The following is a 24,223-nucleotide window of genomic DNA, read 5'->3' as shown; positions in this document are numbered from 1 at the left end:
CTACAGTGGTGCTACCCTTAATTATAAAACATACAGCTTTAGCCTGTGTCTCTGCTCCCGGCCTTCACTAAAATACTTGATCATAGTGTCTTTAACCACCTGACCCGGCCTCACTTCCAACAATCTGCTCAGTAGCTTCCAGTCTGCTGAAACAACCCTCACCTACATAGCTAACGTCATTTGATTTGATTTGATTTGATTTGATTTATTATTTATAAAGCGCAGTGAATCACTCCCGGGGGTATCTCAGCGCTCGGATACGGCAGTGAAGCATAGATAGAGGTACTCAGGCTGGGAACAAGACGGTTTTGAGAGCTTTCCTAAATTTCCAGTAGTCGGGCATTGTCTTAGGGCCAGCGGAAGCTGGTTCCAAATGCGGGGGGCCTGATAGGAGAAGCATTTCCCTCCTGTGCGTGCTTTCCTAATCTTAGGGATTTGAAGGAGTGACTGGGAGCTAGAGCGGAGGGATCGGATGGGGGTGTAGAGGTGAAGTCTCTCCACTAGATAGGGAGGGCTTTGTCTCCAGATTGCTTTGTGGGCGAGGCAACAGATCATAAATTTTATGCGAAGTCGTATGGGGAGCCAATGTAGTTGATGGAGGAGGGGACGAGAGGCAGATCTGTTTGGGGCATTTAAGATCAAACGTGCAGCTGTGTTCTGTATTACCTGCAGGCGGTCCAATGAAGACTCGTTGGCTGCGATTAGGAGAGCATTGCAATAATCTAATTTACTCATCACTAGAGTTTGAGTGAGGGTCTTTCTGATGGAATCAGGGAGATAGGGAAGTGCTTTCCTCAGGAGACTTAGGATGTGGAAGCATGAACCCACAGTGAGTGACACATGTTTTTTCAAGGTGAGGGGCTGTTCAAGGAACACCCCAAGGTTTTTTACTGATGTAGATGGGGGGGGGGGGGGGAGGGGGGGAGCCCAGTTCTGGGGGCCACCACTGCGGGGACCACAGGAGGGGGGCGTCACTGAAGAGCATGACTTCCGTCTTTCCGGCATTCAGCTGGAGGAAGTTGTTTTCCATCCAATGGGAGATTGCCAGCATGCCGGAAGAGAAAGTGTGTTCAGCTGTCTGGGAGGTTTTGTTGAAGGAAAAAGTAAGTTGAGTATCATCTGCGTAAGATATTGGGACGAATCCATAGTGATGCAATAAGGAAGCCAGGGGGGAGATGTATATGTTGAACATGGTCGGGCTTAGGCACGAACCCTGTGGGACTCCCTTGGTCAGATTTTGAGGCTTAGACCGGAAAGGCCCAAGATTGATGGTCTGGGAGCGATTAGTAAGGAAGCTGTTCATCCATTTCAGGGCCGTTCCCCAGATTCCTGCCTCTCTGATTCTTGTAAGCAGAATCTGATGATCGACCGTATCGAACGCTGCCGAGAGGTCCAATAGCACGAGGAGGGTAGGTTGGTTTTGGTCTAAGGTGAGTCTGATGTTGTCGGTGACGGCTATGAGGGAAGACTCGGTGCTATAATTTGGGCGGAAGCCAGATTGAGTCGGGTCAAGGTAACCGATAGCTTCGATGTGGTCGGAGAGATGTTTATTCACATGTTTTTCAATGGTTTTACTTAGATAAGGCAAGAGGGAGATGGGGCGGAGGTTGGACAAGTTATCTGAGGGTAAGTTGGTGTTTTTCCTAATGGGGATGACTTGGGCCGCTTTCCAAGCGATAGGTAGATGTCCTTCCTCCAGAGATTGATTTAGAATGGAGCAGACTGGGTGAGAGAGTTGTTTTGCTAAGGATGCCATGATCTTGCCCGGAATTGTGTCTAAGGGAGAGCCAGAGGTGATTTTGGCCATTATGGACTCGGTGTCTTCTTGTGTGAGTGATGGGAATTTTAGGAGGGTGGAGGGGTTGGGTGGGAAGTGTGGGGGGTGTCCGGGTTAATATCTGGAGAGGGGGGGTTCTTAGAGGAAATTATTTTGTTATAGATGGTGTCGATTTTTTGTATAAAGTGGTCGCTAATTTTATCGCAGAGTGTTTGAGAGGGGGCTTCTGTAGTTTTTCAAGCTGTGGGATGTGTGAAGGTTTTCAGAAGTTGGTACATAGCTTTAGGAGTGTTTTTACCTGTACTGAATTGAAGGGCTATGTAGGACTTGCGGGTGCGTTTAATATTTTTATGGTATATGGACAAGGCGGTTCTGTACTTTTCTTTGTAAGCTTCGAAATTGGTGCAACGCCATTTCCTTTCAAGATTTTTACAGCTGTTTTTTTCTATATGGAGTTCCGGGGAGAACCATGCTGCCTTGGGTGATGTGGGTTTGGAAGAGCTCTGTTTTATAGGAGCGATTTTATCAATGGCTGACAAGGCAGATTGATTGAGGTGTGTTAGGTTGTCTTCTAGTTTATTATGAGGAGAGTTTAATGGTGCGATGAAAGTGGCGGCAAAGGTGTAAGGGTTGATCTTATACCATTGTCTGTAACAGGGACGATTTTGAATGACAGAACGCTGGGTCGCAATGAGTTCTTGTATCTGGAAATTGATGATGGCATGGTCAGACCAGGTGATTGTCTTAGTGGCATTGCATGTGAGGAGGGGGAGTTGGAGAAGCTGATGTCCAGTGTGTGTCCGGCTGAGTGGGTGGGGCCATGGTTGATTTTATTAAGATTGAGGGTGGATAGGTCGTTGACGAAAGATGCGGTATCAGTATTGGTTATTACTTCGCTATGAATGTTGAAATCACCCATTAGCACAAATTTGTTGGAGGAAATCACATGGGGGGCAAGTAATTCCAGTAGCAAGAGAGAGAAGTTGGCCTTTGCCTTTGCAAAGTCATAGCCTTTGCCTGCCACAGCCACCTACCGCTAAACTATTCTCCTATAAAGATTTACTGCATTTGACACCATTAAACATTCTACCTTACTTCACACCCTATGGACCCTTGGCATTACTGGCACTGTGGTGAGCTGCCTTTCTTCCCGCTTCTCTCTCCTAATGTGGACATCTAGAGTCTGTCCTACCACCTTCTTAGGCCCATTCATTGGAGGCTCACCCACTGATCATCAGGGCAAGCCCAGCAGTGCTGGATTTCAAAACAAAACTAAACTTCCATCTCTTGAAACTTTGAAGCCATGATGGTTAAACTTTGTCAAGGAGGGGCCTTACAGTGAGTGACCTGTTCTTATTTTCATGTATACCACGTGCTAAGAGACAGCTGCTGTCTAAGCTGATATTTTGTAGATTCATTTTTGAAGTACAGTTTTAAGTAGTCTGGTTGTCAGTGGTGTTTTTCTGTTTTGTCAATAGCTTATGTAATATTTTCCAGAAATAACCTCATTGGTCTTGTGTAACTTGACTCAATCCATCTATTGTCCTGTGTAACATAAGGTGCACTTTGCGTAATGTACATAGTTTCTGCTAGAAATACTCCTCACTGCTCCAAATAAATAAACGGAATGGCAGTGCAGATTTTGTCTCAGTGCCTACTCAGTCAGGCTCAGATGGTTCAGCACTCTCCACGGTCTGATCGGTGTGCCAGTGGCGGCATGACATCTTGAGAAATAGCCACCCTAGCATTCCCTAAATATGATAGGAAAACATGCAGTGGCAAAGAACGAGGGAGAATCATAAATAACATGGAGTATCAGAAAAAGTAGTATGATTCGTAGCTGTGGCTACATTTTATGTTTACTACATTGTTTTCTTTTTGATCTTGCTCAGCAGGCGCAGGAGTGGAGTGGACCCCCCACCGTGTGGAATTATGCCTCTGGGCTTGGGCGGTGGCTGAGAAGGTGTGCCCTGATGTTCTGGAGACCCTGGAGTCAAAGACTGTTGAAGGTGGCAATGACAACAGCACAGAGAAGCGCCCAGCAAAGAAAATAAGAACCAAGTGAAGAACACCTCTTCATCAGTGATCAGAAGCAGAATTGACTGTTTGAGTGGATGAAAACCGCTCTGAAGCATCTAGTGCCTTCCTATGTCCATCAGCATTTTAGCAGACTCTATTGACGCATACTCTGAGTTTCTTTCGTGGAGAATTCCCCTCTTCCTATGTTATACCCTAAACCCTTATACCTGCAACTCTATTATCTGGTACTCCATTCCACTGTTAAACCTAAATATTGGGAGAATAATGTGACTCGCTTACTTCTTCTTTTCTTTTGTATATCATATTCACACTACTGTGCATATTGTACTGGCCAAAGTTAAATAATAGAATTTAAAGAACCTCCTGCACCATAAGGCTAGGATTGTGTTATTCCTTATCCTACTCCTAGTTTGCCCCTTTGCTAGTTTTAAGATGCTATGATCCTCTTCTACCTTGCAGGTAGTGGATGCTTTCTAAGAGATTTAAAACCTAAGATTTCGAGCGGATGCCAAAAATAAGCGAGGAATAAATTGATCCTCTGCAACTTCCTTTAGTACTGTTTTTGTTACACTTTTTCTTAATAAAACAAGTTGAACACCTCTTCCTCTTCTGTGGTTAGTAATGTGAGAAGCTAATCTGAGAATATCTAGCTATTTGTATTGTGGAAGTGGACTTTTTTTAAAAACTTTTTTTTTATCCACTTTTTTTTTTATCCCTGTCATTGATTGGTTTATGTGCTGATGTGAGTTTATATCAGACCTTGGTATGCTATTCCTTTGTGGGTTTTGACTTTATAGTTTTCTTATGGGACGTTTCTGCCTTTTTTCCTTTTCACTGTCCTTATTTTTAGGTCTCGGCTGACGAAAGCAGCGCGCATGCGCTGCTCTCGTCATACGAGAGCTTCTTGGAATCAATACAGATTCCAAAGCTCTCAGATTCGGAGTTGAAGCCCGCCCATCTTTTTGATTGGTACGCGTCATCTTGCATGCAAAACGCTGGCTTCTCATTGTAAAGGAGGCTTCTTAGTCCCTCCTTGTTGCCGCCTTGTCTCCTTTTGGCCACGCCCACCGGGATTTGATTTTTTACCGGTGGCGTGACACTCTCTCCTTTATTACTCCCTACACACTTTTTTTTTCTCTCTCAGCTTTGGCAAAGTCAGCCGCGTGTTTACGTTTGCATCACGCTTTCACTTAAAGTGAAAGCACGATGCAAAAGTAAACACTCGGTCTCGCTCTCCCCAGCATACGGGTCTGGGCCGTCAAAGGGCCCGTAACTGGCTTTTCTCTCTTTTTAGCCATTTGCAGGGGACGGTGAACGTGATCAGTGATCGGCCGTCGAATCGACCAGCCTTTCCCTGACGAGCGGCATATGGGATCAGCGCCCAGTTTCGGGAGCGGAGGAGGCGATCCAGCTATGAGCTATGCCGGGTAGTGAGAGGAGGAAGCTACGGAGGGAGGAGAAGAGTTGCGGCGCGAGTGTCCGGCGTAGAGGTCCTCCTGTATACGTGCTACACTCGAGGAACGAGGTCTGGCAAGGTAGAGTGTAGCATCTGGGGCAAAGCGCGACATGCTCCCTCCCTCGCCCGTGACCATGGGATGTTGTGGGGGTGTTCGTCCCTCAACCCGTGGCCGGCTTTCGGAGAGGGGCCGCGTACAGGAGACATACCTGTATTTTGTGTTTGCGGCACTAAGATAGGGTAGAAGCGCAACAAGGCCTCGTTAGCAAGAAAATGGTCTTTCAGAGCAGTCTGCACGTAACTTCTTGTGGACGTTGATTAGTGGGTGACAGATTTCTAGTTCTCTCACGCTTGATAATGCTCGTTGAGTAATTCTGTTGGTACCGGTATTGTGGCGTATCCATGTTAGGGGTTTGGTGGTACACAGCAATATGCGTCCTGTGAGCTCACTATAGTGTTGCACGTGTTGGAGTTGGATGTCACACCGCGCAACGATCGATGGTAATTTGGTTCTGGTCTTGTGCGCACTGGAGGCGGCCCTGCACGTAGAACGTGGCCTCGGCTAGAGTGTATGGTGCGCACAGCTTCGAGAAAGACGGGCTTTTATCTCTTCAGCCTGTGCAAGCAGGTCAGGTAGCACTGGAGAGCTGGCGCTGCTCCGAGGCCTGTGTTCACGTAAGTGTACATCTGATGCTGTGCCACCACCACCTGTTGGAAAGGAAGCTGTCTGCTAACAGCCAGCCTTCCTGGCGGTAAACAGCAGCGACCTCCAATGTGGGACCGAGTGCTGTTGTATATTTCTTAATCTCGATCACAAGTTGTTGCAAGGCACGTTTGAGTGCCACCCATAGGTATAGCACGCTGTCAGATTGAAGATACCGAATACCAATAAATAAGAGACGGCGCGGGATGGCCAATCCATGGAGAAAAGCCTTACAAGGCCTCTTAGCCTCACTCCTCCCCTCATGACGCTTAGGGCAATGAAACAGAGGGGTGACTGGCCATTTCCCCCCATGGTGGCCCCATGTTCTCAGCTACCACCCAAGCAGGTGAGCAACACTAGGATGCTGTCCCCTCTGTGTGCCTTTCGGCCGAAGTCTCTGCATTATGCAGTGGCTGAACCATGCCAGCAGTGAAGTCAGTGTGATAGTATCCTTGTGGGGGCAATGGGTGAAGGGGATGTGCATCAGCATCTGTTAATGAGAATCCCGTTAACAAGCATCGAAGCAGCCAACATTTTACGACGCTCTGAGCTAGAGGTGGGCAGGCTAGGAAGCCGAGCCAAGGGTCTGTCTTGGTTCTAAGAGCCAGAGTACGAGCAAAGCCATAAAATATATTCTGTGCAATAGGTTCAGCAAACCGCAGTATTTCTTTAATACAAGAAAGCGTGTCACTTAAGCATATTTAATGATATCACTTTATTGATTGGCATTCATTAGAAAGGGATACTTTCTAACATGAACTTTGAAACATCCATGCACTGCTCACCCAGGATGGGTGAGTGAACCGAGCCAAGTTTGGGTTATCATGTGCCAGCTACAATGGCTCGTTTCACGTCTTGCTGTGTTCGAATATCAACTTCTTTGTTGCGCTTTATACAACACGTGTGCCAGTGTCCGTGTACTGTAAGGAATAGATGGACTGGCGCCTGAACCATCGTGACCCTCTAGCGCCTAAATACCCCCTCGGGTGACAAGCTGCGCTATAAATCCGCGTGATTGGTCAGTTGAGCACCCCCTGCGGCTGTACAGGGGATGAAATATTACCATCACAGATCGTTTTTGTTTACTTTGTATTTTGTATCTTTGTGTTATTCCTCAAAAAGCACCGAGACCAAGAACAGAAATCTGATAATATTTTAAAGTATATCCATCTTTGTAAGACGATTGTTCGTAAGGTGCATAGTTACCTAGGCGGGTAGTTTTGTTTGCATACTGTCCTCTTGGTGGTCCGTTATGTATGTGGAGTCCATGCAGCGTCATAGTCTGTACAGTTGCTTGGATGAAGCCACGATACTCCAACTCTATCTGCTCACTTTATTAAGATAGACTATATTTGTTTTTAAATGTAGCATGCTTGCATATTTATTTATTGTTATGCACTGTGGTAATAAAAGTACAAATGGCAGAGTTATATTATATTTGTAAATATTTGTATTCCGGCTACGAGTCAGTGGTACTTGCGGATCGATTGGTGATTGCTGGAGTTCATATAGCCTATTTTCAGCCCCGGATGCAGGACTTCAAGTGTGCCGGGTCCTGCTGGTGTGAGCACAGCCAGTTCTAAAAAACAGGCGCTGAAACGGTTCCCTATCGCGCTCTCCCTTTTTGCCCTCACCATCAGGGTGAAAAAAAACCTTAACTCTGCAGCAGTACCCCCCTTCACTGCCTTTGATGCAACTTCACAGTCTCATCATGTCAGAACAAAGCAATAGTTGTTGCTTATTTACCTTATATAACTAACAACCATTGACAAAGCCAGTAGTCCCGTCATGTTGTAGGTGAATCTTACTTGTATTCTATAGGTGGATGCAAAGAAAGAACCTGCAAAATACAAGGTGGGCGGCACACTATGCTTAGGGTGACCATATTCTCAAAACAAAAAACGGGGACAGGTCATAGACATAGAAGCAGGACCACAGTTTGCAGTAACCATCGACATAAAAGTAGGACTATTTGACAGCTGTCATAGACATAGAAAAAGGACTACAATGACAGCTCCCTCACAGACCGAGATGAAGCATTACAGACAACAAATCCGCGGTCTTTTATTGGCACCCCTCTCCTTTACACAGCAGCATTAGTACTTTTTATTTCATTTACACTTTTAAGGACTATAGCATATATTTGCCAAAAATCCATAAAACATCACAGGCTAGCAAACGCCAGATTTACTAGCTTTATCAATGCTAGTTTCTATAGCTGCGCATCAGCACCACGTAAAGTACAACTCACCAATGTTGCTTAGTTGCTCATGACAGAAAAGCATGGGAGGTAAACTGCGGAATGCTAAATTGCCAAATGGCAGCCATGGACCAATGTAAAAAAAAAAAAACTTCTCTCCAGGTATTACTGCCTTAGGGTCTTAAGTGTGGCAAAGGCTGGCCGACCACACAGTCCTCCCACATTTGCGTGGTCACTGCTGGGATGTCATGTTACCTTACTGGGGTATGTATAGTGCATTGGTACAATCTCATAGCGCAATTGTGTGAAGACCTGAGCAAAAAGCTCGAGCAGCGCTGCTCACCTCTCCCACAGGCGTTAACCCTGCTCCTTTAAGTCCTTTCCAGCTCAACAGTTTGCCGTGATCTGAAAGGTCAGTCAAAAGGTCAAGTCATAGCTTTGACATGGAGAACACAGAGCATGCATCAATTGGTTATGAATAAAACATGGAATGAGCAATGCATTAATCCTTGCACGGTATGCATAAGGGCTACTGAAAAGTTTGTATGGCTATGAATACAAGCTACAGGACGAAGAAATATTGTTTTATCCAAAGTAGAAACTTTGGCTGGCAAGATGACGTAGGTAGCGCTGCGTGTAAAATGTCTCTCTTCAAAGGATTTCCCTTCTTGCTACAGCGCTCACCTCAGTGACGACATATGCCGTAAACAGTGCAAAGCGAGCATGCGCGCGCATGCTCAACCGGAACAATGAAAAACAGGGACATTTCTGTGTTTAACCTGGACACTGTTTGAAAACAGGGACATTTGAGTCACTTGGAGAAAAGTGTTGGGACACGGGGACACTTCTCCAAAAACGGGGACCGTCCTGGGAATACGGGCACATCTGGTCACCCTAACTATGCTAAACACAGATGTTTTAGCTTATGTGTTTTAAGCCACGCCCTTAATTACATTGGCCACGCCCCTTTGAGAAACTACCCCCCCCCCCCAGTTTTTTCATCCAGCTTAAAGCACTGCGTGGATGCTCCCAGTAACTCAATGTAGTTTACATGTTGAAAGCTTGACATGAGCAATAGTGCGGTGTGTATAGGATTACCTCCTAGATTATTTTGGGAACATTCCAAATCGGGATTTTCACTACAATACCATTGTGAGTACACGCCCAGTGTGCCCAGATCCTGACTAAGGCAATGAATCTAATCTATGTACTTCCTACAGCTCTTGAATATGTGGACTCCATTCTCCGGCGAATAATGTGTAATTTGGCTTAAATGCTGCATCCGCAGATGGCTTTCCCCAATAAACTTCATCAGTATGTCTCAACACAATGCAAACATCCCTTCAACTCTCCCTACTTTTTTTTTGTACCTTGCTCAAAATTCATTATTTGGGGCGGCTTATACTAACTTGTAAAGCAGTACGTTTGATCTACTCTGCAGGATTCTGTTTTTGCTATGTATGAGGGTGTTTGGGGTGAAATAAGGAACGCATCACTTCTGCTGTACGTGGCTCAGTTTATTCCGTTTAAGGTCCCATAACTGTGTTACTGAACTTTGTACTAGAGCAGAACGATATTTGCACCATTTTTACGTCAAAACAGTATATTTTGAAACAAAACCAGATACATTACAGTACGTTCTGGTGTCTTGTAATATAAGAATACAATCTCACATCTTTTGCTCTGTCTTCGGCTGACAGTGGTAACTTGCATACTTTGCCATTAAATTTAAAACAAGCATTAAAAATGCAATAGGTATCGCCTTTTATTAAGTTAAAGCCATTTGCTTTGCTATACAATAGCATTAGCAAAGCAAATGGCTTTAACTTAAAGGCGAGACCTATTGCATTTTCAATGCTTGGTTTTTTTGGCATTTGATTAAGCACAACCTTGGCACCAAAATAGGTAACTGAGTGCTGTATGCAAAGTAAATTCCTTGATTTGCCATTATCTGTTTACTCCTATATTGTTGGATTGTGCCACCACTATTCTGAACTCAAACTTGTGAACAGATTGCTGTGGTGTCAGCTTAATACACCAAGGCCTCTCTTTGTGCAGCATTTGGGATGACATGCATTCCCTCCACCGTTGTGTGTACTGTATTGCTCGATTAGACATCAGACCATTACATTAAATAATCAGAGGCTCTGCCAACATTCACAGTCTACAAAACTGTTATCCCTACATGATGTGAACCTGTCCTCCGGACAATCAATACCACTTTCAATAAAAAATACCAGTCCTTGACCCAATCACAGTGTTTCTGTTGTTGCTGAGCTTCTGCTGTTCCAAATGTGTTCTCTCCTAATTCAAATACAGCAGCATCCTCAGACTGCCACCTAACATCCTTCCTCAGACTTCCACCTAACATCCTTCCTCCGACTTCTACCTAACATCCTTCCTCAGACTTCTACCTAATATCCTTCCTCAGACTTCTACCTAACATCCTTCCTCAGACTTCTACCTAACATCCTTCCTCAGACTTCCACCTAACATCCTTCCTCAGACTTCCACCTAACATCCTTCCTCAGACTTCCACCTAACATCCTTCCTCAGACTTCCACCTAACATCCTTCCTCAGACTTCTACCTAACATCCTTCCTGAGACTTCTACCTAACATCCTTCCTCAGACTTCTACCTAACATCCTTCCTCAGACTTCCACCTAACATCCTTCCTCAGACTTCCACCTAACATCCTTCCTGAGACTTCTACCTAACATCCTTCCTGAGACTTCTACCTAACATCCTTCCTCAGACTTCTACCTAACATCCTTCCTCAGACTTCTACCTAACATCCTTCCTCGGACCTCCACCTAACATCCTTCCTCCGACCTCCACCTAACATCTAAGTGATTCTGAAGCTGAGATTAGGCTGTCACATAGTTAACAAATAACAAATAATTAGAGACCACATTTCCCTCGAGACTACTGAAGTTTCCCTGACTTTTGTAAATATCTGTGGCCATATTGATGATATTGAGTATAAGTTCTGTGTGGGCCAGAGCATTGTTTCTAGCTTATTGAGATACTTTGTTGGGCTGCCAGGACCCTACCATGAGACATTTGTTAGAAGGCTCGTGAAAGGAAGCTTGAAAGGAAGCTCAGAGAAGTATTCCAACTGATTAAATTGTATTTTGAAAGTGACGTTAAGTGACTTAAAAGTACTTTTAGAGAATATCCTTTATGGATTATAAACCATGAATTTTATTGTACTTTTTGGATTCTAAAGCTACTTGAGGATCGGACAGGATCCGCAGCATATTCAGAGACTGTTGTTTTTTCATGAAGTATGTATATTTATATCTAAGAAATTGGTGTATGTTTAGAAGAGTGATTCATACGTGTAAATACGATTTAAACAATTCTGATTAATGTTTGCTCATGTTACAGTTTTGAGAAACAACCTGAATGCCCATGACAAACCTAACCAAATGTAAATCAAGAACTGTCGTGTAGTTCCTATAAACCTATATAGGATCTGTGCGTTTAGACAACATAGACTGTGTGATTTGTGTCCAGACTGATTCCAGACACCCCCACCGAGTATGTTCGTCTGTATACCAGATAGCTCACAGTGCCACTAGAAACCTCTCTTACCAAGGACAGAATAGTTCTTGGCAACCATCGAACATGACAACTCTGTCCCATCAGGCATTATGGAAACAGTACAGTACTTTTCGCTCAGTCACTCGTGCTCACTTTGTCTCAGAGAGATACACAAAATAACCGGTGGGGATGATTTCAATAACCATTTATTGAACCAGCGTCATTCTATTGTAAAACAGGTGTGCTGAAACAGCCATAAGACAGAAACATATATAAATGATTATAAGCACCAACAGAGTAAAAGGATGGTAGATTTCTACAACAGTGTAAAACAATAAATACAGGCAGGTTTAAAAAATACCTAACAGTAATAATGCATATTCCTACGATGTGACCCTAACTAGATGTACCTAAGTGTACCTAGCATGTAGTGTAGAGCCACGAATCCCTCTAGTATAAAATCAACCCCGTTACCTGAAGTGAGAGACTATGGGACCCCGTCTTGGTCTCGAGATGGACACCCCGCGAGAGATGTCAGATCACTGCGAGCTGAAGTGTCTACGTGCAGGAACCTCAGTGTCTCACCTCAGTGTGTCAGCATGGAGGTCCATTTTCTCCTCTCCTGCCTCAGCAAAGATATGGTGTTTATATACCCAAAGTGGTACCCTCAGGGGATCTACCTTGCTGTGTCATGTAGGACTTAGGATGACGGAAGGAATTACCCTTATACATAGTTATTATGCAAGAGATGGTAGTTCTGCTGGGTTTCCAAGAATCGTCATGCATAATGAATGAGGCTAGTTTTCAGGGAAAACCCCACATCCTGTAAGCAGTTCCGTAACTAGGTAAAAGGTCAGTCCCAAGAACCGTTACGTAATGTAATGGTAGGGGAAATATAGGTGAAAGGTGTGGTTGCTATCTGAGCTTATATTTGTGTACCTATATGAAACATACCACCCACTTCTCATCCGACTGGACGACGTACTAAAATTTGTAATGCACTTTTAGGCATTGTACGCAAACAACTAATTAGTCCATAAAAGACTGCGTAAAAAATGTAAAACATTTAAAATGCTAAAATTGTATTTAAAGCGGTAGAAGTCTTACTAAAGTATGCTCATATATATAGTTTGAGTGTCTGAAAACCAAGCTGTTCAGTAAAAAGAACAGTGTTAGTTACCTAAAATTCCAAATGTGGTTGTTTTGAAGAAGGCCAAATTTTTCCCAGCACATGATGAGCCAAATGTTTGTGTTATGGCTGGGAGACGCAACATCACTGTTACTTTCCATCGCAAACGACTGTGCCTGCAACACCTCACAGATCAGGTCAATCGAGGACAGATGCTCTTCTGTATCGCCCACAGCCGATGCTGGGGAAGCCTGTATGCCATTCAAGGCCTGAGTGTTTGTAGAGGTGCTGCTGGTATCCGTTCTAACACGAGCTGAAGCATGCTGTGGTGGCCTTAAGAATGCAGACACCAACATGGGAATACGCTGAGGACACAGCAGTACATGAGCCGTTATTGGGTCCAGAAAAGCCTCCACGTCCAGTGGCGCAACCGATGGAAGTGTTAGACAGAGATCCAACACTCATTCTTGTCCGCAGAACAGGCATCAGAGGACAGGCAAAACACAGTCAGTCCAGACTGGTCGAAACAATAGAAACCAAGAATCACTTAGTTCTCGAAGGTGAGGTGTGCCCAGATAGAGTACCATGCGATCACGGTATCAGCGCTCCAGGAGCGTTTTTTCCGTCTCCTTGGTGACTGGGACATCCATTGCGTTGCAGAAAAATTACAATCAGGATTAGCGGAAGTCCTCCAAAAATACTTCAGAATAAGGAGTGTATGAAGTTTGGAATCACTCCGAAGACTGTCTGAAAGGTGCTTAACAGTCCAGAACCTATGGTCTTACATAGGTTAACTATACCCGTCATATCAGACATGTTAAAGATACGTTGTACCGAAGCAGGTCAGATAGCGATGAAACACCTACCTGAAGCGAGGGGCCGGGGGTTGCCCTCGGTGTGCTGCGCATTGTGCACTGTGCTTCACCTCAGCTTTCCTTTTTTTTGCATTGTAGCCTGTTTCTCCATGAATATTGTCCCCCATTATGTCTCTTCTTCCCCGCAGGCTGCCATCTGTACTTGTGTCTCCCGTGCTATCAACGGTATATTGCTGTACGTTATGCCAATGCTAATTTGTTGTTGTCGATGTACTATATACAAAATGACAAAGTTTTAAAAAAAGAAAGAGACATTGTACCATTTCTGTGAAATGGAAAGGGCAGATCGTTCGTACAAGTGCCTGTATCCCAGCTGAGGACCTTGCGACCTGAAGAACAAAAGTCTCTCGGGCGGAGGTTAAGGACACAGATTTCTGTAGAAGCTTGGCTTTCATTCAGCTAAGAGTATCAAACCGTATAAAGGAAACATTCAATGAGGGCCATTTCGGCACCTCCCTGATTGTGTGGGTCAGTGGAAACAATACTTGCATACAACAAGTAACCCTGGAGTTAACAGTGATGAGATCTGCGATACCCAGAAGCATCCCACAGCAACCTTGATCATGCAGCATCAAGTAACTCCCATTTGAAAGCAACTTGAACACCGGATTAATCATGGCAGCTGGGGCACCTTTCAAATGACAGGATAAGTTTGCAACTAAACTGTTACAGTCCCCTTGTAGCATGATATCCTGGCATATGAGAGATCCACTTAAAGAGTTCTTGCTGTTTGTACCACTTAGAAACATTTCTGTGTCCCCACTCCTGCATCGAAATCTGTATGGCAATTCCCAAGATTCCTTAATGAATTCCCTACCCATCGCTTCATATCTGGCTGCCTGTTGTTGTTCTAGGCAATACTGAAACTGGAAAGTTGTGACCGGTAGGGTTATGTGGCCATGGATTAACCATTCTGTGGATGGTGACTCTGCCATAGTGAATGGTAATTAGTCCGTTTTTTCAATACGCAGCATTGTATATTTTGCTCCCCTTCGTGCCATTGATAGCTGCTTCTTAGTTAGATTGTATGTAGAGAATAGGGACGTACTGTTGATAAATCGCCAAGGTACATAACCGGAACGTGATTATTGTAGTGTCCAGCTTAACAACATAATAGAACCTAGCTGAGACTGTCTGTGCTGTAGTATGGACACATCCTGTTCTAGTATATTTATAGCAGAAGATACAATGTTGACCACTAAATAAATACTGGATGTTAATGTAGTCATACCATTATCAACTACAGCTAACGTTTTTTCTAGGTTAATTCTATCAATTTCTCGGAGTCTCTCCGCGACTTCTTGTTGAGAGATTTTCCGAATTTCATTATAAACAGAGTATAAGAAACTTGTCTGAGGTGGCTTGCAGGGTCCCAATAAGAAGTCCCTTAGATCCATGTCTTCTGATAGTAAGGATAAGTGTTGTTTCACCTGGGTCAGTGTCAAGGTTTTTAGCCAATCGAGGCATAACTTCCCAACACTGTATGATGTCACCATCCCCGGATATTCTCTTTGTACATAGCATTGGTCTGGCCTATGGATACTAAACCCTTCGGTGGTACCTCTGAATCTTGTTTGACATCTATTTGTGTCTGTAGGCCAAAATAACTATCCCTTCCAATTGGGGTCTGATGAATTATAATGTATGATGCCATCTATTATATCCCCTCCACGTGTTGTAAAGTTTTGCCACCCCTTAAAGTGTGATGGTGAGGGAATCCGAGGTGTGTTCAAATCCTTGTTCTTGGCTAATCCAAGACAGGAAGTCTGTTGCACAGTGTCCTTCAGAAACATTATCTGCTGTGGAATGAGGCTTGCTCGAAATAGTGCTTCTGTTCCCTGAACTTGCCATTACTTTGAACCCCAGACTGATTTTATGTCTGTAGTGTCCTTCCATAAGTCCAAATGCTGTTCAGACACTTGGGAAATAAAGGATGCAGAGTAAATCTGTTTGGTGTTAGCATATTTTTCTGTGCAGTTGTAGGTGCAACCTTCTAGTAATATGAGGTTGGGTCAGAAGTGTTAAACCTTGAAAAAAGGAAAATGTCTGTGCAAATGTTCTCAAACTACTTTTTGGTGGTGTTGGACAATATTCCAATTGGTGGTATGTAAAAACATTTTGTGGGATACTGGATTTATGTAAAAAGTGATGACCATAATGTTGGTAACAATACATCATGTCATAATCAGTTGTGACTTCTAACATTTCAATACTTGAAAATGCAGCAGATTGTTCTAAATCGGACAACATATCATTTACAGTTTCAAAATCCCAATCTTCGGAAAATGTGCTGGAGGTAATATCATTTAAAGAATTTTTAAATACATGAGGTATTTTCAAAAGTTCATTGGAACCAAATACATCATATGAAACTCTGTCCCAAACTATACCATCAGGAGTGGGCATAGCTGTAATGTTCACGAAGGACAGGTCTCTTTGTTCACAATGAGATAACGTATGAGGTTTCAGGACCAAGTTCACATTTGATACCGTAGAGCGTTCTGGGATAAAGCTTTCATTCATGAGTAAGCAAAATACAGTTACTAGGCCAATCCAGAATAGGAAAAACAGTATTCCAGTTATTATCCAGAGTTGTCATGGTGAGACCAGGTAAGCCTTTTTCAGAAAAATGTAGAATTCATGAAGTTGTTGTTTACGGTGAACTTGAGCTGGCGTTTTTTCAGGTTCACTGGGATCCAAAGAGAAGGTATTAAAATCGATGACGTAGCCAGATGCAGTTTGCTCTATTTTTGGTAGCTCAGCAGGTTTAGTTGAACTGGCAGAAGTCTCTTATAGAGGCATATTTAAGTCGATATCGGTGGTAGGCCGAATAGATATTTGTCTTTAATTTGTATTTTGAAGTTCTGTATCAACAGGAATGAGTTCCATTTCATCGTTGGAAAGTTCATTACTTGGTATTGGTGACTCTTCAAATATTGAGTCTTTCTGTCTGAACCTCCTGTATGGTAGCGAGAGGAGAGCGTCGGCTACCCAGGAGCCCATGAGGCCTGCTATTCCGGATCAGCCACATAGTGGGGTTTGATCAGATCAATGCAGACAAATCTCTTTTCTTTTTTGCCGGCAAGAGACGGAAGAAGTACTGTTATTTTTCCTTCAACAGCCAGGACAAGGACAGGCTTTCTGTATGATGGCCCAAATTCTTTTTTGTCCACAATCTTTTCTCTGACCAAATCCCTGACTTTTGCGAACCAGGCAGGTCTTGCCGTGACTGATTTGACATCCCCAGTGGTGGTGCGTTTTACTTGCACGTTGCTTTGTAGTGTCCCAAATTATTTGAGATCCTGTAAAACAGCAAAACGTTTATTGATGTCAAAAGGTTTTTCATCCGCCACTGTGATTTCCTAGTCAAGATCAGGTACCCACATTCTCGTCCCAAATAGGACTTCGTAAGGAGTGACACCTCCTAGGGAACTTCTTGGCATATTGTTGAGAGCACTCTGGACCCCATATAAGTGATTGACCCAACTACCACCCGAACCTAATACCCTTGCTGTTAAAGATTGCTTTAAGTCCCAGTTTTTCCTCTCCACAACCGAATTTCCCTCTGGGTGGTACGGAGAGGAGTACCGCAGTGCAACACCCAAACTTCCCGTGGCTTCCTTGTAAGCCCTAGAGCTAAACGCGGGGCCACGATCAGAATGTAATGTGCCAACTGCGTATGCCCCTATAAAGACTCGCAAATCTTTTACAACAGTTCAAGCGGCAGCCGAGCGCTGAGGACAAACCCACAGGAATCTAGAGCATCAATCCACTGCACCCAAGATATACTTGTAAGCCCCAACGGATTGTAGGGGGCCGCAGTGGTTCAAATCGACACAGGTAAATGGTCTGTCTGATATTAGTAATGGTGTCTGCGCTGGACGCGCCATGGTGGAACCCTTCACCTGCTGACAGATGTCGCACTTTAAGACAAAATTCTTCGTCTGTTTAGTTACTCCTGGCCACCAATAGCTTTGTTTCAGTAAAGAAACCGTTGCTGTAATCCCTGTGTGTGTAGAACCTAGACCTTCATGTGCAGCTAGTATTAAGCCTAATCTGCGATCCATGTTTGGTATTACTCTATCCCCCACTCCTGGAATTTGAGCATACTTAATATTTGCATCTAACTTGTAGGAGTACTTGAGTGGAAAGCCTTTCGGGTAAGGCTGTGCTGTTTTTGCATGAAGCAATGACAGCTACCATTATCTGCCCGTCTATTTTCGTTTTGGAACAAGTGATTGCAGCTACGGCAGTCGTTCGTACTAACCCCTGTGCGTCTTCATTAGCCAATGAATTCCCTTCAACGTGAACGCCATCATGTCGATGACTCAGTGTGACTATCATGTGAGCTCTTGGTAGTTCGTTTTTCAACTCAGCTACCTGGTCACATAGCATTTCATGCTTAATTGTGCCACCTTTTGAGTCTTTAAACTCATTTTGACCCCAGTAGTAAAGATATTCATTGTATGACTGGACACAGTCAAAATAATCGCACACAATCAGTGTGGGGAATTCTCAATCCGTATTTATTAGTGCCAGTAACAGGACTTTTAATTCTGCCAGCTGTGTCGTGCGGTCTCCTAGAGACTGTGTCTTCGTACTGCTAGGATGGAACTTGCCTTCCTGCAAACGATCTTTCACAATCGCACATGCGGCGCTGTATTGTTGTTTACTTCCAACGGCTGGCTGAGCAGATCCGTCAGTGTGAATGGTATATTCATACTGATCTAGAGGCATTATTTCATTCGGGAGAGGATGTTCTTGTTCGTATTGCAGGAATGCTTGCAATTTAAGTGTAGAGTCAAATTTGTTATCTACATCTGTCGCTGTGAGATAATTAGCCCATCATATCCATCTTGCATGTAAAGCTTTAGCATTTGGAATGCTTGCCTTTGTGACAGCCTCTAAGGCTGGTACCGGAGTGACAACAATTATTAGTTTCCACTGAGCCAGTGCTCTTTCTTTCACTACAGCAGTCTGTACTGTTGTCAGAATGTTTTCTGTAGAAGCAAAATGCATTTCTGCGTTTCTGTACAGGTGTGATTTATATGCTATAGGTACTGTTTCGCCTTCATTGAAGGTCAGGTAAGTATACCCAGATTGACATGCTATAACACAGATCGCCAAATTTGTGGTGTTTTGAAGCTTTCATGACGGCTTGTATGGAATGAAGGATATCCGTGTGTTCCTGTGTCCAATGTCTAACGGAAAAATCAGGTCTTATTAGGGCGTAGAAAGGTTTTACTTTTTCTGCGTAATCTAAAATGTAAGTTTTGGCAAAATTCAAGAATCCCAATATGGATTGTACGTTTTTCAACAATTTGGGAGGTTGGAACAGCGCACTCTTTTCAAAAAAGTTAGCTGCCAGGCTTTTCCCTGCACTTGAAAGCTCATATCCCAAAAATAGGACATTGGGGTGGGCTATTTTCGATGTTTTTAAATTAAATTTGTAGCCCTCAGAGGCGAACCCCAAAATTATGTTGCTCACCCTGGTCAAGTGACCCTTCAAATCATCATCCATCAGATAAATATCATCTACATAGGACGATGCCTCTTCATCCAAATTCTGAAGTAACTTTGTTACCCTAGCGGAGAACAACTCAGGGCTATTCTTATACCCTTAGGGGAGTCGACAAAAGTGACCCTGAGAACCGAGCGCTGAGAATGCTGTCAAATATCTGCTTTCGGGCGCTATATTTTGGTAGAAAAATCCATTAGAGATATCTAGTTTTGTTTTGTATGTTTTTCCTCACAAAGTTATTCATTAATGCGGCACTATGTGCATGCTTTACTGCAGATATTTTAGTGCATGTGTTCAAATGTCTGTAGTCTAAAACTAGACGGTATGAATTATCGGGTTTCATTACGGGAAACAAAGGTTTATTCACTGAAGAGGTGCAAGTTTCAATTACACCCTGGTATTTAAGTTGATCTAAGATATCCCTGGCCTGTTTTTTCGTTTCTTGTTGTACTGGGTACTATCTCTGTGGAGTTGGAGTAGTTTTTACTGGGACAACATGGTGAGGTGACTCAGCATCCCACCCAACATGTTTGCGCTATACTGCTGGAGCAACTGCTATCGCCAACTCCTGCGCCTATGTATGTTTTAAGTATATTAGAACGTGGTCGGAAAAGGCCGGTAAAATTAGTGTTTCTTCCTTTGGGCAATCCATAACAATTTCAGGCGGCCAGTCTTTTTCAGCGAAAAGGATGTCATATCCATGAGTCATGACCTTTAATTTTTCTGGGTTTGCCCCCCTCCATTTGGAGTGTTATTTCATGTAACCTATGCGGGACACTTAACCTCGTATCGGGTGTCTCCACCATGACATGTTCATTCAACTCCTTTGTCACCAAAAATTCCATCAGGTTCTGCCGAGCTATTGTTACTTCTGCTGTGCATCTTCAGAGCCTATTCCCAGTTCAGAAGTTGAGTCCTTAGAATTCTGGGCATGTCTAACTTTAAGACCTGCTACTTTCTTTTTTTTAAATTGAGGTTTTGATTTTGATTTTGGTTTCTCTTCTTTTTTGGAAGTATAGTCTGAAGCGCGTTGCGTGTTTCTGGACTTTGTACGCTCTCTTTGTCTGTGTTCTGACCCTCCATCCCTCTCGGATTTTTTTGATGAGCCCTGAATGGAACGAGAGGAACGTGTATCAGTATCCTGATACCTGTTAGGTTTTTTATTGTTATCACGATTCCTAAGGTTGTACCTCCTGTTGAGGAGACCCACCCCAGGATTGTGATCTATATTCTCTATTCTTTAGTTTTTTTTAATTGTTATCCCATTTCTGCTTGGAAGAATCAGATGCTTGCTTGGTGTTCTATTTTTCAGGATCACCCATAAGTTGAGTTTTTTTTGCTCTAGCTCCAAAACTATCTCTACCTAATTCATCATAGGTGTTTTCAATAATTTTAGGTAATTCACGTTCCTGTTATAAAGGAGTGAAATTCCTCAGGCATTGGCGTATTGCCACTGCTGCTGCCACCCCTGTTATGTTCGGTAATATAATAGCTGATACCGGGGCAAAATTTCCTAACAATTTCATCCCTAAGCTCAGAGCAGGTTCTGCTCCATACTCATTCTGTATTTGTCTTAATACATCTGGTATTACTGCTAATGAAGGGATATCATGAGTTCTGGTAGATATGGCAGCGAAAACTGTACCCTAAGAGGTACAATCCTCTATCTGGGGAACTATCCCCACTGGCAAGCAGGTTGTTAGCGTTCTGTGTTTTTCTTGAGGGCTTGTGTGTGGAAATACTGCCTCTAACTGTGTTATTTTGTGAGCTATCCAGAATGGCCTTTGCTCAAGTCTAGTGGGCATTTTACCCATAACTGCATGTAGCATTTGTGGTGTTCTTTAGTTGTAGATCCCTGAATTTGTCCTGTAGGTGTAGCCCTTACTGGCTGAAGTTTGAGGGTTGTCATCACGAACTGTGTCAGGTTTCTGTAAAGTTTTAATATTTCTTTATTAAGTGGATGTAAGTCTGCTACTGGCATTGTGTCAATGTCTGGATGTGGTGTATTGGCTGCTAGGACTGGCCAAGTTGCTCCATCTCTTCCGAGCGGACCAAGTCTCAATTTTTCTTTTGTGTGTGGGAGGGCGCCTTTAAACCAGTTTATGTGCTTCTGGTAGGTGAACGGAATTTCAGTGTCCTCATACGGACAGTATTCATCTGGTGTATCTTATTTAGTGTAAGAATGAAATGTATGTGTTTGTGCATCTGCTTGTGGGAATTCAACCCTTGAATAGAACACTTATGTTCTGTAGGATTCGTATGCCTCAATCACAAATTTGACTGTCCCACCCCTAGCTGTGACTCCATAGTCAGCTAGTTTTAAAGTAAGGGTAGTTCTGACATTTTCTGAAATTTTTATTTCACCTTCTTGTTCTTCCTCCCTTGCTGCAGTTGCACGTGTACTGGTGCAGCGGTGTCTCAATCTGCCATTATTGGGAAAAAAGAGCATGTTTCAAGGAAACTTAGATAGGGTTTTATGCACAACAGGGAACTATTTGTCCTTCAAGTTTGATAAACCTACAGCCAATAGTAGGATATGCCTAATCAGCTGTGGCGGATTGTTCCTTTCCCACTCAAGATGTCTCTGGAAAAATGTGAGTAGGGGTCACTGAGAATAGCATGACTGAACTACTCAGATTTGACTGTTAAATAAGTGCCAAGCCAACGTTGCCGGCGCAATGTCGTGTTGTTCCTATAAACCTATATAGGATCTGCGCGTTTAGACAACTTAGACTTTGGGATCGGTGTCCAGACTGATTCCAGACACCCCCACCGAGTATATTCGCCTGTATACCAGCTACCTCACAGTGCCACTAGAAACCCCTCTTACCAAGGAGTGAATAGTTCTTGGCAACTATCGAACATGACAACTCTGTCCCATCATGGATCGTGTACAGTACTTTTCGCTCAGTACCTCATGCTCACTTTGTCTCAGAGAGATACACAGAATAAACGGTGGGGACGTTTTCAGTAAGCATTTATTGAACCAGCGTCATTCTAGTGTAAAATAGGTGTGCTGAAACAACCATAAGACAGAAACAGATATAAATTGATTATAAGCACCAACCAAGTAAAAGGATGGTAGATTTCTACCATAGTGCTAAAACTATGAATATTGGCAGGTATAAAAATACATGACAGTAATAATGCATACTCCTACAATGCGACCCTAACTAGATGTACCTAGGTGTACCTAACATGTATGTAGGTGTAGTGCCAAGAATCCCTCTAGGATAAAGTCAACCTTGTTACCTAAAGTGAGACTGTGGGACCCTGTCTTGGTCTCGAGATGGACACCCCGCGAGGGATGTCAGACCACTGTGAGTTGGAGAGTCTGCCTGCTATGAGCTCAGTATGCAACTTTGGATCAAAATAAGCCACTTCAGGTGCATTTTCAATTGCGTGTTAGATTTTCTTGAAACTTCGGGCACATTCAGATGACCACTGGAAGGGAATATTCTTCTTTGTCAACTCTCTTAAAAGGGCAGTCACTGTGGCAAAGTCATGAATGTATCTGGAGCAATAGCTGGCCACGCCTAAGAAGGATTGCAGCATTGTCACATCTTGTGGGGGACAAGTGTAGGAAAATGCTTGCACTTTTACAGGTTAGCAGTCACAACCCCTTCAGAGAAAATATAGCCAAAGAATTTGAGTTTGGTTTTGTGAAACTCACACTTTTCTGCATTTAAAGTGAGATCTGCATCTGGGACCAGACGCCATGCTTGTGTAAGAGCTTTGTCATGCTCCTTTCGTGTGGCCGTAAACACCAATAAATCACTGTAGTTAAAAGCTTGTTGACGGGTTGAATTACTTGGCAAATTACATCCTGAAAGATTTCTGCAGCCGATGACCCACCAAAGCTGAGTCTTTTGTATCTGAACAAACCAACATGAGTTGAAAAAGTAGTAATGTACCTACAGTTCTCTTCTAACTCAAGACGGGAGAAGACTTTGCCGTCATTCAGGTGTGTAAACATGTCCACTATGTAGGGACCTGGATATCTTTCTCTCTCGATTGCTTCGTTGGCCTTGCGCATATCAACACAAATGTGCAATGCACCTCCCCTGTCCTTTTTTGGGACCACAACTAAGGGTCAAACCAATGGTGTCGGACCAGTAAAGGTACTTAATGTCATGCTTTAATAATGTTTCCAATTCTTTCTCAATGGCCTCCTGTAAATGAAAAGCAATCTGTGTCGCTGAGCAACAGGATGAATGTCCTCAAAAATGTGAAGTTGCACCTTCATTATCTTGAGTTTCCCTAGTCCTTGAAAAACTGACAGGAATTGACATACTATTTTCAGAATGTGTATTGAGGGTGTAGTTGATAGATATCAGTCTCATGTCAACATCAGTGCGGAAACTGAGTAGTTATGCATGCACTAGATGAAGTACCTTGGAGGACTTGAATTAGTGCTTGTACTGTGTTTTTTTGTACCTCGTGGTAGCTACGAATGACCCTTGACTTTGCAGTGGCATAGAAGCAGCCCATGTGTACACCTTTGTTTTTGACAGTGTTAGACGTGGTAGAAGAGACAGTTCTTTGTATTTTCCTGCCAGCATGATATTGATTGTTGTACCACTGTCTATAATAAAAGTTGTAAGACAGCCATTCACCTTTAGTTTGATCTTGGGGCACTGTTCAAATGAGTTTGGTCGCTTCACGTGGCTATCTCTCTTTGACTTGTGTTCTTCTTTGCAAGCAGCCAATCCTACATGTGAATGTCATTCTGCGGTCAACATCACCATTGCACATCCATCTTCTTCAGTGTCGCTCGATTATGACGTTTAAAAGCCTTTGGAAGATGAATATGATGACGATAAACTTCGTTAAGTCTCTACTTGCCTCAATTGATGTTGCTGTTTGACTTTGTGGGCATGGTTAGAATTCTTCTGGAACTTTCTAGCGTCCATTTCCTCTTCTTGTCGTGACACAATTACTTTCTCTTTTGCTTTGCAGACCGTTTTGAAATGGT

At 43.4% G+C, this 24,223-nt stretch overlaps 1 protein-coding gene and 1 long non-coding RNA gene across 3 annotated transcripts in view; one reads left to right on the top strand and one right to left on the bottom strand.

Moving 5' to 3' along the window:
- LOC146789882 (uncharacterized) overlaps nucleotides 1–4,417 on the top strand; it is a 210,644-nt gene extending 206,227 nt beyond the window's left edge. Inside the window, exon 6 of one of the 2 annotated variants that reach the window (XM_085628154.1) lies at nucleotides 3,670–4,417. In XM_085628154.1, the coding sequence (XP_085484280.1) occupies nucleotides 3,670–3,842 (173 nt within the window). In that variant the 3' untranslated portion in view covers nucleotides 3,843–4,417. The remainder of the gene's footprint in view (nucleotides 1–3,669) is intronic. The other variant, XM_085628155.1, reaches the window with a different exon arrangement.
- Nucleotides 4,418–8,515: 4,098 nt separating this feature from the next.
- LOC146789881 (uncharacterized) overlaps nucleotides 8,516–24,223 on the bottom strand; it is a 58,088-nt gene continuing 42,380 nt past the window's right edge. The window contains exon 3 of the long non-coding RNA XR_014969489.1: nucleotides 8,516–8,581. This is a non-coding gene — a long non-coding RNA (uncharacterized LOC146789881). The remainder of the gene's footprint in view (nucleotides 8,582–24,223) is intronic.

Source organism: Triturus cristatus, chromosome 10 (genome assembly GCF_964204655.1).
Source record: "Triturus cristatus chromosome 10, aTriCri1.1, whole genome shotgun sequence".
Taxonomy (NCBI): Eukaryota; Metazoa; Chordata; class Amphibia; order Caudata; family Salamandridae; genus Triturus; species Triturus cristatus.
The sequence above is the reverse complement of the archived record's forward strand: the minus strand, read 5'-3'. Positions and strand labels throughout refer to the sequence as shown.